This window comes from Penaeus vannamei, chromosome 16, assembly GCF_042767895.1.
Source record: "Penaeus vannamei isolate JL-2024 chromosome 16, ASM4276789v1, whole genome shotgun sequence".
Lineage (NCBI taxonomy): Eukaryota > Metazoa > Arthropoda > Malacostraca > Decapoda > Penaeidae > Penaeus > Penaeus vannamei.
In genome coordinates this window covers 35782871-35800370 of record NC_091564.1, presented here as the reverse complement: position 1 = coordinate 35800370, position 17500 = coordinate 35782871, and the positions used below count along the sequence as shown (strand labels likewise).

Sequence of the window (17500 nt, the reverse complement as noted above, 5' to 3'; positions counted from 1 at the left end):
GAATATAAAACCCCTTGTAACCTAGAAGCACTCAGAGAGCACATGCTTCTGCCAAGGCAACAGGGTTACTGACGCAACTTAAAGATTCCTGGGTCCAGATCATTATCCCGATCACCAAAATCAAATGACATAGAAGTTGGGTTAAGACGCACCTCTGATAAAAAATGCTGAAAAATCTGTTCGTAACTTTTAGATTCATTCTGCTAACTAATCAACGTTACCAAAATCTTAACCTCCTTGGGAAAGGTAAATATAAAAGCCACTTATATTCGTATATATAACAAATACTTAAGAGGTGAATATTCATAAAAAAAACATAATAAAACAAAGTAAAATTCTATCACATCGGAGATAATAAAAAATCCAAACCAGAGATTATTTCTTACCAGTTCATTCGCTGGCTGAGTGGGCGGCGAAGACCCCGCCCGTGATTTTATAAAGCTGATTCTCACGCCCACCAGCTCGCCCGTGGGTCGGTGTCTCACGCCCACGGACACGCCCGCCTCCAGGCACATCCTGATGTCATCTGCGACTCTGCCCTTCCTGACCTGGACGTTGGAGGCGTGGGTGCCCTGGGTCTGGGGGCGGGCGCGGGCGGGAGGGCAAAGGGCGCAGATATTTACTATCATAAGTATGTATGTATGTACGTATGTATATATGTGTGTGTGTGTGCATGTATCTATATATACATATGCATACATATATAGATGCATATATATATATATACATATATGTATATGTATATACATATACATACATACATATATATATATATATATATATATATATATATATATATATATATATATATATATATATATATATATATATATATATATATATGTGTGTGTGTGTGTGTGTGTGTGTACATATACATATATATATATATATATATATATATATATATATATATATATATATATATATATATATACATATACATATTATTTATATACATATATACATATATATACATATATATATACATATATATACATTATATATATATATATATTCATATATATATTTATGTATATATATGCATATATATATATATATATATATATATATATATATATATATATATATATATGCATATGTTTAAATATGTAAATATATATGTACAGTTGCGGAATTATATTTCAGTACACTTGCTGGGTCCTACTTTTGTACATCTGGCAACTAATGGAAGTAAACATAGCGTAAATAGCAATTTTGTGAATAAGGCTAAAGGTAGTTTGTAACAAAGAGTGTGGTTGGTCAATGTAAATAACGGATATTAACACTATAAGAATAATAGACCAACAAAACAAACCAGATAAACCAACTAAAGAAATTGAATATAAAAAACATTTTATCTCCGACAAACTCCTCAGCCTTACCAGCGGCTCCCTGGTGAAGAATTCCCTGGCGAGGATGTCAGTCACGTCGGCAAAGTCACTGGGAGTCAGCACGAAAAAATCGAAGTCGCTGTCATCTGCCATTGGCCTGGTTTTCTCGGTAGTTTCTGCAGCAAAAGATACATTGTATTTATATTTATAGTTGATTTACTTATCGTTTTGTTATCATTAGTAATTCTAGTATTAGTATTAATAGGAACAGTAACAGCAGCAGCAGTAGTAGTAATAGTAGTAGTTGTAACAGCGTCAGCAGCAATTGTAGTAGTAGTAGTAAAAGCAGTATTATCATTATTATTAGTAGTAGTGGTAATAGTAGTAGTAACAGCAGTATTATCATTATTATTAATAGTAGTGGTAATAATAGTAGTAACAGCAGTATTATCATTATTATCATTATTAGTGGTAATAGTAGTAGTAAAAGCAACAGTAGTGGTAGTAGTAGAAGTAATTTACGATATATCAAAAACTGAATATCCTTCAGTGGCTAAGGACACTCACGCGTCGTGAAAGGTTTCCCGTGGAGGGTGTTGAACAGAACAAGGCAGAGGCACTACTCTCGGCAGCCAACACACTATCAATGCCGAAGGGCCTGCGCTACCACCCTGCACCCTGGAACCTTAAGATACTACAGCGTGTTGCAGAATTATGAGCGAAAGCAACATTGGTCAGAGGAATTTTAATATATATATATTTTTTACTGAAGCGAGGAAAGGAAGGAGTTTAGACAAGTTTAACGAGAACTGATTTCCATGTATATAATTAAGCTTATGAGTGGTAAGATATATCACAAATCAGTTTCTTATGAACTGAAAAATATCCACATTATACCCCACAAACAGAGTGGGACAGAAGTGCATTGTCAGGATGATCTTATGCTTTAAATAGCCTCTTCAAGTGCTTGTGTAAAATGTAGATACGAACAGATGCTTATCCTTACCCTCCATTCTGAATATCAAGTTTATGGCGAGTGGGCATGCAATAAACAATTATTTAAAATTCAGTCTAATACAACACAACCTTTTATTTTCTTTGAAATATTACCACAGGAATGTAATAAGATGAGAACGGAAGCATGAGTAGAAAATTAAGATGATAAGAACAGGGAAAAGATGAGGAAGAAGCTGTAAGTATCAGTGACATGACCAGCTCCTCCTTGAGAGATAACAGGCCTCAAGGTCAGTGCAATCTGTGCAGACTGAGCTGGTCTATACATACATACGTTGCATGCATATCTTGCATACATACATTGAGTATATACATTGGATACATAAATCAGATACCTGTTACATCCATATTTTACATACTTACATATATATATTACATACTTACATACATATATTGCATACATACATATATTACACACTTACATATATTACATACATAAATACATACACAGGCTGAATGATGGTGTAATAGATTATTCTAATACTAAGGAAGCCCGAAGCCTGTGCAAATCTTCAGATCAAGTGTTATAAACCTCCCCCACCCTAAGTTGCCTATATTTTTTATTTTTTATTTTTTCGCAATCTCATTCTTTCTCTCCTCCCCCCTCTCTTTCTCTCTCTCTCTCTCTCTCTCTCGCATTCATAATGGTATCGACTGGAAGGAAAGTATTATTAGTAGTATCGAATAGAAGGGAAAAAGTAGAACAAGAAACGACTGATACACCAAAAGTATTTAGGATAGTATTGTGGAGGTTTAAGTAACATAAACCGAGTAATCTGAAGCTCTGAAATACCCATGGGGCTATGTATATATACATACATATATATATATATATATATATATATATATATATATATATATATATATATATATATATACCCATATCTCTATCTATCTATATACATGTATAAATAAATAAATAAATAAATATATATATATATATATATATATATATATATATATATATATATATATATATATATATATATATATATATAAATATGGATGTCAGCCTTGCAAAGCCAGCTCTTCCAGGAATGTGTCTGCGGCAGAGTCCATGGTCTGACTAAAGACACTAAGCAAGCCATATCAACCGTATGGAATCTTTGCATTGCTTGTGTGTTCGTCTTGTATTTTCATCAACATTATTTCTAATTTGTCTTATCACTTATTTACACGGAAAGTAATAAGCAGCGGTTGTGATGTTGTCAAAGTCTTCAAGATATTCAGGCCTCCCGATGCTTGTCTGCAGGTGTCTTTACTTGCCCTGAGTTATTTGCTACACATCTATTGAAAATATAGACAAACTTATGATAACATTCACAAGTGGAATAATTAGCATGTATATAATTGTTCAGAGATATATTTTTTTGAAATATGTTTAATTGAACATATCTTCATCTCTCTCTCTCTCTTTATATATACATATATATATATACATATATATATATTCATATATATATATATATATATATATATATATATATATATATATATATGAATACATACATATATATGCATATACATATGCATATATATGCATATGTATATATATATACATATACATACATATATAACATATGTATATACTGTATGTGTGTGTGTATATATACACACACACACACATATATGTATATATATATATATATATATATATATATATATATATATGAATAAATAAATACATATAAATGTTAAATATGAATACACACACACACATATATATATACATATATACACACATGTATATGCATATATAGATATGTATATACATATATATATATACATACATGTTTATATATATATATACATATATATATATATATATATATATATATATATATATATATATACATATATAGATTGATAGATAGATATAATTGTGTAGCGTGGTTAAGTGCAGGGACACCGACACTCAACCCTACTACAGGAGCTGACGAGTAATCCTCGGACCGTAGAGAAGATGGCATGGGCATGGGGAAAAACCGGCCTTTCTACCTCTACAGGAGTGGAGACACAAAAACTGTTCATGTGCACGGCTTTATTTACGAAAAGCACTACTGCTACTACAGCCTCGACATCACAAATGCGGCAAGGACAATCACTGGTAAACAACGGTAGTATCACAGTATATCACACGATATCACCCCACGCGAAAATCAGCAAATCAAGAGTCTTCCCCAGCCCACCCTCACACCTCCCCAAAGTCAAGGTCACCCGCCAACTACCCTCCGTGGCGACTCCGCTGTGCGTCACGGCACGGTTTCCAAGTACCCAAATTGGAAGAGGTTTGAGTGTGGGTTAAAAGCACTCCTTTCGGACCCAAAACTTACAAACCAATGTTCTGGAGGTTGGGCGTTTAGAAAATGTATGAGGGCTTGCAAAAAGGGCGTCAGCAGGGGCATTAAAAATAAAAGTGAACACCCCAAGTGGGCAACATGACCACCCGTTCGCATAGGTGAATCCGCGAATCCGGGCGCGTTCGTGAAACTAAAAATACGTAACTCTACAATTGCAAATCCCTTATCAAATTTCTTATCAGTGAATGTATATATATATATATATATATATATATATATATATATATATATATATATATATATATATATATATATATATTTATGTGTGTGTGTGTATACACTGATATCCACTGATAAGAAATTTGATAAGGGATTTGAAAGGATATTTGTTAAAACCTTACACATGCTCCTAGAGATATTCGGATTCAAAACACAATAACAGACATAAAACATTTATTAACGATGTTAATACAACTGAAGTAAAATCAATATCTTATTATGTTGATTAATATGTGTCCAGAGCCAGAAAGAGAAGGAGAAAGAAAGAGAGAGAGAGAGAAAGAGAAAGAGAGAGAGAGAGAGAGAGAGAGAGAGAGAGAGAGAGAGAGAGAGAGAGAGAGAGAGAGAGAGAGAGAGAGAGAGAGAGAGAAAGAGTGAATGAGAGAAAGAGACGGGCAGAGATTGAAGGAGAGAAAGAGACAGGCATAGATTGAAGGGGAGAAAGAGACGAAAGGAGAGAAAGATCCAGAGCCAGAAAGAGATAGAGAGAGAAAGAGAGAAAGAAAGGGAGCGAATGAGAGAAAGTGACAAACAGAGACTGAAGGAGATAGAGACAGACACAAAAAGACTCCTCCTTCAAGGCAGCCTCTTGACCATGACCCTGACGGTGGTATTCTCGCCCATGACCGAGGTGTCGACGCCCCATTCCGGCCCGAGGGAGGTCAGGTCAAGGCAGTGACGCACCTCGTAACCTAGCTTCTCGAAAATCCTTCCCGAGTATTTGTTAGTGATACACGTCACCGCTAGCTGGCATCCCTTTTCTACCCCCTTCTCCATGCACCGCTGAAAAGGGTTAGATTCCTTAAAGACAATCTCCATTTCTTGAAGAAGCGGAGAAGACGCTTTATTCGGCCGGTTTGTTAAAATTGCGCCTGTCCCAACCCGAAGAATATTTTTATAAACCGACATCCATATATACAGAAATAAATGCATATCTATCGATCTATCCAATAAATATACATTTATTTTCTATCTGTTCGGTGGATATGCATTTCCAGACTGATAGATATGCATTTATTTCTGTGTATGTGCATGTCCGTGTAACGAATGTCAATTAGGCCGGGCCTGGTATAATTTTAACTAAACCGGCCGATAATGACGAAATGTAACACTCTTAGAAGCAAAAATGGCTTCTAAGTGCATATAATTTTAATGCTTCTAATTCATTTTTTCTCGTTATAAAGAGAGCATTCAGTTTATGACGTCCAATTAAACCTTAAGAACGAACCTCCACCAGTTTCCTGCCAAGGCCACGACCTCCGAAGTCCCTGTGGACTCCTACCATATACATAGATAACACTTTGTCGACGTCTTGGGCCTCGAAGACATCAACTTCTTTCATGACTTCGTCGTACACTCGGAACAACGCTTCCTGGTGATAATTCAGATAACACAGTAAGGTATTAAACCACTTGTAAGGGTGAAAATGTATAACCTCTTGTAAAATGTATAAAATAATTATAAAGATGGATATATAAAGGACTTGTAAAATATATAACCCAATTGTAAAAGTGAATATATAAACCACATATAAAGATTAATATATATACCACTTATAAAGGTCACAGGGTCACTGATGCAATAAAATATTCACATTCGAAATATTACGTTAAAGATTCCTGAATCCAGATCATGATCCAGATTATTTCTTACCAGTTCATTCGCTGGCTGAGGGGGCGGCGAAGATCCCGCCCGTGATTTTATAAAGCTGATTCTCACGCCCACCAGCTCGCCCGTGGGTCGGTGTCTCACGCCCACGGACACGCCCGCCTCCAGGCACATCCTGATGTCATCTGCGACTCTGCCCTTCCTGACCTGGACGTTGGAGGCGTGGGTGCCCTGGGTCTGGGGGCGGGCGCGGGCGGGAGGGCAAAGGGCGCAGATATTTACTATACGCCTACATATATATATATATATATATATATATATATATATATATATATATATATATATGCATATATATATACATATATGTATATGTATATACATATGCATATATATATATATATATATATATATATATATATATATATATATATATATATATATATGTGTGTGTGTGTGTGTGTGTGTGTGTGTGTGTTTGTATATATATATACATATACATATTATTTATATACATATATACATATATATACATATGTATATACATATATATATATGTATACATTATATATATATGCATATATATATATATAAATATATATATGCATATGTTTATATATGTAAATATATATGTACAGTTGCGGAACTATATTTCAGTACACACTGGGTCCCACTTTTGTACATCTGGCAACTAATGGAAGTAAACATAGCGTAAATAGCATTTTTGTGAATGAGGCTAAAGGTAGTTTGTAACAAAGAGTGTGGTTGGTCGAATGTAAATAACAGATATTAACACTATAAGAATAATGGACCAACAAAACAAACTTCAGATAAACCAACTAAAGAAATTCATATATAACAAAGCTGTTTATCTCCAAACAAACTCCTCAGCCTTACCAGCGGCTCCCTGGTGAAGAATTCCCTGGCGATGATGTCAGTCGCGTCAGCAAAGTCACTGGGAGTCAGCACGAAAAAATCGAAGTCGCTGTCATCTGCCATTGCCCAGGTTTTCTCGGTAGTTTCTGCTGGAAAAGATGCATTACAATTATATTTTAAATTGATTTACTTATCGTTTAATTATTTTTGTTATCATTAGTAATTGTAGTATTAGTATTAGTAGGAACAGTAACAGCAGCAGCAGTAGTAGTAATAGTAGTAGTAGTAACAGCGTCAGCAGCAATTGTAGTAGTAGTAGTAACAGCAGTATCATCATTATTATTAGTAGTAGTGGTAAAAGTAGTAGTAACAGCAGTATTATCATTATTATTAGTAGTAGTGGTAACAGTAGTAGTAACAGCAGTATTATCATTATTAGTGGTAATAGTAGTAGTAACAGCAGCAGAAGTGGTAGTAGTAGAAGTAATTTACGATATATCAAAAACTGAATATCCTTCAGTGGCTAAGAACACTCACGCGTCGTGAAAGGTTTCCCGTGGAGGGTGTTGAACAGAACAAGGCAGAGGCACTACTCTCGGCAGCCAACACACTACCACTGCCGAAGGGCCTGCGCTACCACCCTGTACCCTGCAACCTTAGGATACTACAGCGTGTTGCAGAATTATGAGCGAAAGCAACATTGGTGAGAGGAATTTTAATTCTTATTTTTTTTTAATTTTTACTTTTATTTATTTATTTATTTATTTATTTATTTTTTTACTGAAGCGAGGAAAGGAAGGAGTTTAGACAAGTTTAACGAGAACTGATTTCCATGTATATAATTAAGCTTATGAGTGGTAAGACATCACAAATCAGTTTCTTATGAACTGAAAAATATCCACATTATACCTCACAAACAGAACGGGACAGAAGTGCATTGTCAGGATGATCTTATGCTTTAAATAGCCTCTTCAAGTGCTTGTGTAAAATGTAGATACGAACAGATGCTTATCCTTACCCTCCATTCTGAATATCATGTTTATGGCAAGTGGGCATGCAATAAACAATTATTTCAAATTCAGTCTAATACAACACAACCTTTTATTTTCTTTGAAATATTACCACACGAATGTAATAAGATGAGAACGGAAGCATGAGTAGAGAATTAAGATGATAAGAACAGGGAAAAAGATGAGGAAAAAGCTGTATCAGTGACATGACCAGCTCTTCCTTGAGAGATAACAGGCCTCAAGGTCAGTGCAATCTGTGCAGGCTGAGCTGGTCTATACATACATACGTTGCATGCATATCTTGCATATATACATTGAGTATATACATTGGATACATAAATCAGATACCTGTTACATCCATATATTACATACTTACATATATATATTACATACTTACATACATATATTGCATACTTACATACATATATTACACACTTACATACATATATTACATACATACATATATTACATACATACATACATACACAGGCTGAATGATGATGTAATAGATTATTATAATACTAAGGAAGCCCGAAGCCTGTGCAAATCTTCAGATCAAGTGTTATAAACCTCCCCCACCCTAAGTTGCCTTTATTTGTTTATTTTTTCGCAATCTCATTCTTTCTCTCCTCCCCCCTCTCTTTTTCTCTCTCTCTCTCTTTCTCTCTCTCTCGCATTCATAATGGTATCGACTGGAAGAAAAGTATTATTAGTAGTATCGAATAGAAGGGAAAAAGTAGAACAAGAAACGACTGTAAATATTTACGATACACCAAAAGTATTTAGGATAGTATTGTGGAGGTTTAAGTAACATAAACCGAGTAATCTGAAGCTCTAAAATACCCATGGAGCTATATATATATATATATATATATATATATATATATATATATATATATATATATATATATATATATATATATATATATATATATATATATATATATGGATGTCAGCCTTGCAAAGCCATCTCTTCCAGGAATGTGTCTCTGCGGCAGAGTCCATGGTCTGACTAAAGACACTAAGCAAGCCATATTAACCGTATGGAATCTTTGCATTGCTTGTGTGTTCGTCTTGTATTTTCATCAACATTATTTCTAATTTGTCTTATCACTTATTTACACGGAAAGTAATAAGCAGCGGTTGTGATGTTGTCAAAGTCTTCAAGATATTCAGGCCTCCCGATGCTTGTCTGCAGGTGTCTTTACTTGCCCTGAGTTATTTGCTACACATCTATTGAAAATATAGACAAACTTATGATAACATACACAAGTGGAATAAATAGCATGTATATAATTGTTCAGAGATGTTTTTTGAAATATGTTTAATTGAACATCTCTTCATCTCTCTCTCTCTCTCTCTCTCTCTCTCTCTCTCTCTCTCTCTCTCTCTCTCTATATATATATATATATATATATATATATATATATATATATATTTATATATGCATATATATGCATATATATATATGTATATATACATACATATATACATGCATACATGCATACATACATACATACATGCATATACATACATACATATATACATGCATACATACATACATGCATACATACATACATACATGCATAGATACATACATATATATATTTATATATATATATATATATATATGTATATATGTATACACCCCCTGCCCAGGGTGACGGGCTCCCCTCCGGTCAGGACTACGGCCGGACCTCTGCCCAAGGAAGCTTGCCCCGCCGTAGTCCGGGTCAAGACTGGACCCCTGCCCAGGGGGATGGGCTCCTTAGCGACCAGGGATATGGCCACCCCTGTGCCCAGGACGTCGGGCCCCTCCCCCACCAGGCTAAGGGTGGGGTTTCCAATACAAACAGTGAACCGCCCGAACCAGCAAACAGTGCAAGTGAAAGCAGTGTAAACAGTGTAGACAGTGCAGACAGTGACACAAACGATCAGATTTACAACTTCGGCAGCATTACAATTGTTCTAAATACGATTTTGTGCTTCATTGAGACCAAAAGGTTGTGAGCTAGGATGCTGCTTTTTCTTTTTCTTTGTCTTTTCCGTCTTTCGGCCGCGCCCGGACTCTGCTCGCTCGCCCCTGCTCTTCTTTAGGGGGGGTTTCGTCTTTTTGATTGGCATTTTATTTCGTTCTATTGTTTTTACCCTTTTAGTTGAGTTTCCCCTTTTTATAGTCGTTTTCTTTTTCTTTCGATTTTAACTAGTCATCTTATTTGCCTTGCCTTAAGATTTGAAAGTCTATGTACTTTATTTCCCTTTTTAACTTAATTTTATAGGCATTATATTTAACTTCTTTTATTATTTTTCGAGCATTTTACGCTACTTATATACTTTTATATTTACTTTTTGTTCAGTATTTTTTTTTTCAACTTGAGACTATTTTTTATCTTTTCTTCTGATCTTTTTACAATATATGTTTTTAAACTGAAAGCTTAACTCGATTGTGAAATAAATACGAAAAATGTATGGTTCGTGACGTAGTTCGTGACGTCACGAACGCTATAAGTATCGCCAAAATTAGCGCGAAATATACTCAGTCTGGACCAGAAACCCTGTGTGTTATTACCCCCAGTGTGAGCACCCCCCCCCCCCCCCCCAAGCAAAGAAGTTAAGTTCTGTGATCTGACGTGTGTCTTTTTTTCTGAGGAGCTGGACGTGATCCTTTTCTTTTATTTAAGTGATCATGATTTATACACTAATCTTAATTATAAGTGTCATCTTAATCAATTTCATAATTTAAGCAATTAATCAAGTGATTATCAACTTTGTCTTTTGTTAAGTTCAAGTTTTAAGTTACTTTAACTAAGGCTTTGTTTTCCCATGATTTTACGATGCATTCATTCCCTACTTTGTCTTTATGATTATCACAAGTAACCATTAAAGGAACTAGTTCATACGAACAAACCCCATAGGCTGAACGTGAAGGAGTGATGATTATGCTCGGTCTTTTTTGTGTGCCGAGATGCTTCACGCTACCACTACACAGCATCTAGCCACGGTGAACTCACACACATACACACATACTAATGCCCACAGAGCAAAGAACACCTCACACATGTAAGACACGAAACGTCTAATCCAAGCAATGTGGATGCGGATGGGTTTACTCTCGTGGAAAAAAGCAAAAAGAAATAAGAAGACAAAATAGAACAAAGATCTACCGCTAAACCTTTACAGGGGGCAGCTAAACCAGAGGTGTTGTAGCTTTACATAACAAACTGCCACACAGACACTGAGGAAGCAGATATCGAGAATCACCTACTCGTTAACTTCCATGAGGTGGACGATGTGAATGCATTCAAAACAAAAATGAGTCATTCATATAATGTCAGCTTCACTGTTTCTCTTAAAGGCAAAGCACTTGTAGCTGATGAATTTCTGATGTCAGATTCCTTCCCAGGACCCGTGAGAGTCTTTTTAAATAGAAACAATTACAAAACCTCGCAACCCGAGCGGGATGTTTGACCAAAATGACAATAGCGCCAGCTAACGCAAGACCCCGCACAACACCTCAGCATTTACCTTGCAAATGCTGCCTTACAAACAAAGTGGACGAACTTGACGTCATAATGAAACAAAATACTATCGATATTGCAGTAATCACAGAAACGTGGTTCAAAGACGATACATTAAACATTGGAACCATACAGGGGTACCACTTATTTAACAAAATTCTTCAGGGCAGAAAAGGTGGTGGCATTGGCATTTATATCAAAGATACTATCCCCTGCAACACTATAAAATCCATCTGTCCCCCAAGTGACGACCTTGAAACATTATGGTTCGCTTTTAGACCTACATGGCTGCCTCGCGAAATCAGTGTGCTGGTAATCTGCAGGATATATTTCCCCCCAAGGGCACCTACCGAAGAAAGCCTCAGAAAACACATAATAGAAAATGTGTTCATCCTCCAAGCAAAGTACTTTTTAGTAATCTTGGCGACCTGAACACTTTTTCTGATTATGAAATCACCTCTGTACTGATTTTTAAGCAGGTTGTGTCATTCGCCACGCGTGGGAAAAATAACAAATAAAGAGCATTTTTATGAAAGTCCAACTTCCCTGCCCCCTTTAGGCAATAGTGATCATTTGTCGCTGCTCTGGGTACCAAAGAAATACCAGGCACCCACGCAATTAAAGGGAACAAAACTTATTCGTAGATTCCCTGATTCTAAAATCCGCGAGTTTGGATCATGGATTACAAATCATGACTGGGCCGACGTTCTCAACGCCCCCAACCCGAACACTAAATGCCAACTTTTATATAAATCAGTCTGGAAACAAGTTGACAACTGCTTCCCCTTAAAAAGAACATCCACCCACCATCAGGACAAACCATGGGTCACCAACAGGATCAAAGACCTTATCCTGGCAAGACAAAAAGCTTACAAAACAAAAAACATCGATACAACAAAGTACTTCGCAAAAAAGGTTAGACAAGAGATAGGATCCTCTAAGAAAAATTATCATAAACAAATAATATATAAAATCAGTGATGCAAATCCCAAATCGTGGTATAGCCACATTCGGAATTTAATCGGTGACAAAGGAAGACAGTTACCTCTCTCACATCAGCGAAATTGCCGACTCGCCAGAAAGCGCTGTTAATATCAACTGTCACTTTGCGAACATCAACAAGCTATTCCCACCACTACAATCAGCAGAACTGCCAACTTACTTACCCTTGCGCCCTCTGCAAGCAATTGTCAGCGAATACGACGTGTACCAACACAAAAAGGATAGAAAAGGCAAATCTCCTGGCCCTGATGACGTGAATTCGCTCCCGAGCTCGCCCCCCCCCCCCTCTGCAACATCTTTAACTGCTCCATCACTGAGGGCGTGGTGCCTGACCTATGGAAGCGTGCTATCACAGTCCCAATTCCCAAAACAAATCCACTTAATTCTCTCGATGACCTTAGGCCCATATCATTAACACCTATTCCTTGCAAAATACTCGAGAGAATAATTGCTAAGGAATTGTGGAAAATATTCGCCCCTAAATTAGATCATCGCCAATTTGGAAATACCAAGGGTAGCTTTACAGTCCACTTCCTAGTTGACCTGATCAATTATATCACTTCAAATATAGAAAAAAGACTCGAGGTCACTACCGTCTCCATCGACCTGAGGAAAGCATTTGATCTCATCGACCACACCAAATTGATTAAGAAAATGATTTCTCTGGGTTTCCACGAGGGCTGGGTCAAGTGGATATCTCCCTTCATCAACCTTCGCTCCCTGAGGACTTTGCAAACAACCAAATATCCGATGAAATTGATCTTCACTGCGGTGTCCCTCAAGGAACGGTCCTCGGCCCATTATTGTTTCTTATAATGGTGAATGAGAACAAAATTCCGCACGTGAAGATCAACATATATGTGAACGATAAAATGTCTGTCAACACCAAGAAATGCACAGAAACAAAATTTAAATTTAACAAATTAGCCGACAGTGTAGTACTCTAAAAATAGGCGAGGAACTCTTAACTCGTCCAAAGAGGTGAATCTATTGGGAACAGTTATCAGTGACGATTTAAAGTGGTTCGCCAACACCAAAAAACCTGATTCCAAAGTGTGGAAGAAAGTTCTTTATGCTAACCAAATTAAATTCTTTAGGTGCATCCCAAGAAGACCTCCGCATATGGACGAATTTCTTTCCACCAGTCTGTGAATATGCAGCACCAGTCTGGCATTGGTGAGGATGTTAACAATAAATTATGTGAACCAAAGTGGCTGACATTTATATATATATATATATATATATATATATATATATATATATATATATATATATATATATGCATATAGATAGAGAGATAGAGAGATAGGTAGATAGATAGATATAAAGATGTCTACATAGCTCCATGGGTATTTCAGAACTTCAGGTTACTCGGTTTATGTTACTTAAACTTTTCTTCCAGTCGATACCATTATGAATGCTAGAAAGAGAGAGAAGGAGAGAGGGAGGGGGGGAGAGAGAGAAAGAGAGAGGGGTGGGGAGAAAGAATGAAATTGCGAAAAGAAAAAAAAAAATAAAGGCAACTTAGGGTGGAGGAGGTTTATAACACTTGATCTGAAGGTTTGCACAGGCTTCGGGCTTCCTTAGTATTAGAATAATCTATTACATCATCATTCAGCCTGTGTATGTATGTATGTAATATATGTATGTATGTAATATATGTATATAAGTGTGTAATATATGTATATAAGTGTGTAATATATGTATGTAAGTATGCAATGTATGTATGTAATATATATATATGTAAGTATGTAAAATATGGATGTAACAGGTGTCTCATGTTTGTATCCAATGTATATACTCAATGTATATATGCAAGATATGCATGCAACGTATGTATGTATAGACCAGCTCAGAATGCACAGATTGCACTGACCTTGAAGCCTGTTATCTCTCAAGGAAGAGCTGGTCATGTCACTGATACTTACAGATTCTTCTTGTGTTGTATTAGACTGAATTTGAAATAACTGTTTATTGCATGCCCACTTGCCATAAACTTGATATTCAGAATGGAGGGTAAGGATAAGCATCTGTTCGTATCTACATTTTACACAAGCACTTGGAGAGGCTATTTAAAGCATAAGATCATCCTGACAATCCAGTTCTGTCCCGTTCTGTTAGTGGGGTATAATGTGGATATTTTTCAGTTCATGAGAAACTGATTTGTGATGTCTTACCACTCATAAGCTTAATTATATACATGAAAATCAGTTCTTGCTAAACTTGTCTAAACTCCTTCCTTTCCTCTCTTCAGTAAAAAAAAATATATATATATATTAAAATTCCTCTCACCAATGTTGCTTTCGCTCATAATTCTGCAACACGCTATAGTATCTCAAGGTTGCAGGGTACAGGGTGGTAGCGCAGGCCCTTCGGCAGTGGTAGTGTGTTGGCTGCCGAGAGTAGTGCCTCTGCCTTGTTCTGTTCAACACCCTCCACGGGAAACCTTTTCCGACGCGTGAGTGTTCTTAGCCACTGAAGGATACTCAGTTTTTGATATATCGTAAATTACTTCTACTACTACCACTACTGCTCTTGTTACTACTACTATTACCACTAATAATGATAATAATGATAATACTGCTGTTACTACTACTATTACCACTAATAATGATAATAATGATAATACTGCTGTTACTACTACTATTACCACTACTACTAATAATAATGATAATACTGCTATTACTACTACTACTACAATTGCTGCTGACGCTGTTACTATTACTATTACTACTACTGCTGCTGCTGTTACTTTTCCTACTAATACTAATACTACAATTACTAATGATAACAAAAATAAACGATAAGTAAATCAATTAAAAATATAAATGCAATGTATCTTTCCAGCAGAAACTACCGAGAAAACCAGGCCAATGGCAGATGACAGCGACTTCGATTTTTTCGTGCTGACTCCCAGTGACTTTGCCGACGTGACTGACATCCTCGCCAGGGAATTCTTCACCAGGGAGCCGCTGGTAAGGCTGAGGAGTTTGTCTGGAGATAAACAGCTTTTTTATTTATGAATTTCTGAAGTTTGTTTTGTTGGTCCATTGTTCTTGCAGTGTTAATATCCATATTTTTACAAGAATACACAGTTATGAATGCATAATCATATATATATATGTATATATATACATATATATATATATATATATATGTATGTATGTATGTATATACATATATATATATATATATATATATATATATATATATATATATATATATATATATATATATATGTATACACACACACACACACACACACACACACACACACACACACACACACACACACACACACACACACACACCTATATATATATATATATATATATATATATATATATATATGTATATATATATATATATATATATATATAAATGTATATATATAAACATGTATATAAACATATATATAAACATATGCATATACATACATACATATATATATATACATATATATATAAACATATATACATATATATATGTATATATACATATATATATATACATATATATATGTGTATGTATATATATGTGTATATATATATGTATAATATACATATACATATAAGTATATACATATATATGTATTCGTATGTGTATATATACATATATAACCCCCCCCCCCCCACACACACATACATACATACACACTTACGATGATAAATATCTGCGCCCTTTGCCCTCCCGCCCGCGCCCGCCCCCAGACCCTGGGCACCCACGCCTCCAACATCCAGATCAGGAAGGGCAGAGTCGCAGATGACATCAGGAAGTGCCTGGAGGCGGGCGTGTCCGTGGGCGTGAGACATCGACCCACGGGCGAGCTGGTGGGCGTGAGAACCAGCTTTATAAAATCACGGGCGGGGTCTTCGCCGCCCACTCAGTCAGCGAATGAACTGGTAAGAAATAATCTCTGGTTTGGATTTTTTGGCATATACATTAAACTTTATAAGTTGCAAATACATTATATATATATATATAAGTGCTTTATATATTCACCTTTATGAGTGGTTTATATTATCATCTTTACAATTGTGTTACACATTCTACAAGTGCTTTATATATACATTTTCACCCTTACAAGTAGTTTAATACCTTACTGTGTTATCTGAATTATTACCAGGAAGTGTCGTTTCGAGTGGCCGACGAAGCCTGGAAAGGAGTTGATGTCTTCGAGGCCCAAGACGTCGACAAAGTGTTATCTATGTATATGGTAGGAGTCCACAGGGACTTCGGAGGTCGTGGTCTTGGCAGGAAACTGGTGGAGGTTCGTTCTTAAGGTTCAGTAGGACGTCATAAACTGAATGCTCTCTTTATAACGAGAAAAAAGGAATTAGAAGCATTAAAATCATATGCACTTAGAAGCCAATTTTGCTTCTAAGAGTGTTACATTTCGTCATTATCGGCCGGTTTAGTTAAAATTGTAGCAGGCCCGGCCTAATTGACATTCGTTACACGGACATGCACATACACAGAAATAAATGCATATCTATCAGTCTGGACATGCATATCCTCCGTACAGATAGAACAATAAATGTATATTTATTGGATAGATCGATAGA

General features: G+C 35.9%; 3 protein-coding genes across 6 annotated transcripts in view; 1 reads left to right on the top strand and 2 right to left on the bottom strand.

Annotated features, from left to right (window-relative positions):
- Positions 1–2033, bottom strand: part of LOC113806361 (arylalkylamine N-acetyltransferase 1) — a 3506-nt gene extending 1473 nt beyond the window's left edge. The window contains exons 1-3 of one of the 2 annotated variants that reach the window (XM_070131420.1): positions 1899–2033; positions 1383–1507; positions 387–578 (exon numbers count right to left, since the gene is read on the bottom strand). In XM_070131420.1, coding sequence (XP_069987521.1) covers positions 387–578; positions 1383–1484 — 294 coding nt within the window. In that variant the 5' untranslated portion in view covers positions 1485–1507; positions 1899–2033. Of the gene's footprint in view, positions 1–386; positions 579–1382; positions 1511–1898 lie in introns of both variants that reach the window. The other variant, XM_070131421.1, reaches the window with a different exon arrangement.
- A 3332-nt stretch (positions 2034–5365) lies between these two features.
- LOC113806367 (arylalkylamine N-acetyltransferase 1) lies at positions 5366–8052 on the bottom strand. Of its 2 annotated transcripts, none has more exons than XM_070131418.1 (5): positions 7943–8052; positions 7427–7554; positions 6578–6769; positions 6153–6296; positions 5366–5707 (listed from the first exon to the last, which is right to left on the bottom strand). In XM_070131418.1, exons 2-5 carry the CDS (start codon positions 7526–7528, stop codon positions 5501–5503), a joined length of 645 nt encoding a protein of 214 aa, XP_069987519.1. In that variant the 5' UTR covers positions 7529–7554; positions 7943–8052; the 3' UTR covers positions 5366–5500. The 2 variants fall into 2 exon arrangements, with proteins under 2 accessions (XP_069987519.1, XP_069987520.1); XM_070131419.1 differs by having other exon boundaries at positions 7427–7551; positions 7943–8049.
- Positions 8053–15262: 7210 nt separating this feature from the next.
- LOC113821767 (uncharacterized) overlaps positions 15263–17500 on the top strand; it is a 2920-nt gene continuing 682 nt past the window's right edge. Inside the window, exons 1-4 of one of the 2 annotated variants that reach the window (XM_027374292.2) lie at positions 15263–15393; positions 15783–15910; positions 16646–16837; positions 17062–17205. In XM_027374292.2, coding sequence (XP_027230093.2) covers positions 15809–15910; positions 16646–16837; positions 17062–17205 — 438 coding nt within the window. In that variant the 5' untranslated portion in view covers positions 15263–15393; positions 15783–15808. The remainder of the gene's footprint in view (positions 15394–15782; positions 15911–16645; positions 16838–17061; positions 17206–17500) is intronic. The other variant, XM_027374293.2, reaches the window with a different exon arrangement.

Bases quoted from the DNA above. Each gene is read 5' to 3' on its own strand.
- LOC113806367 (XM_070131418.1), bottom strand. From the start codon at position 7,528: ATGGCAGATGACAGCGACTTCGATTTTTTCGTGCTGACTCCCAGTGAC. The intron at 6,770-7,426 runs GTAAGGCTGAGG...GCCCGCCCCCAG, and splicing joins TCTTCACCAGGGAGCCGCTG to ACCCAGGGCACCCACGCCTC. The intron at 5,708-6,152 runs GTTCGTTCTTAA...AACCCTTTTCAG, and splicing joins TTGGCAGGAAACTGGTGGAG to CGGTGCATGGAGAAGGGGGT.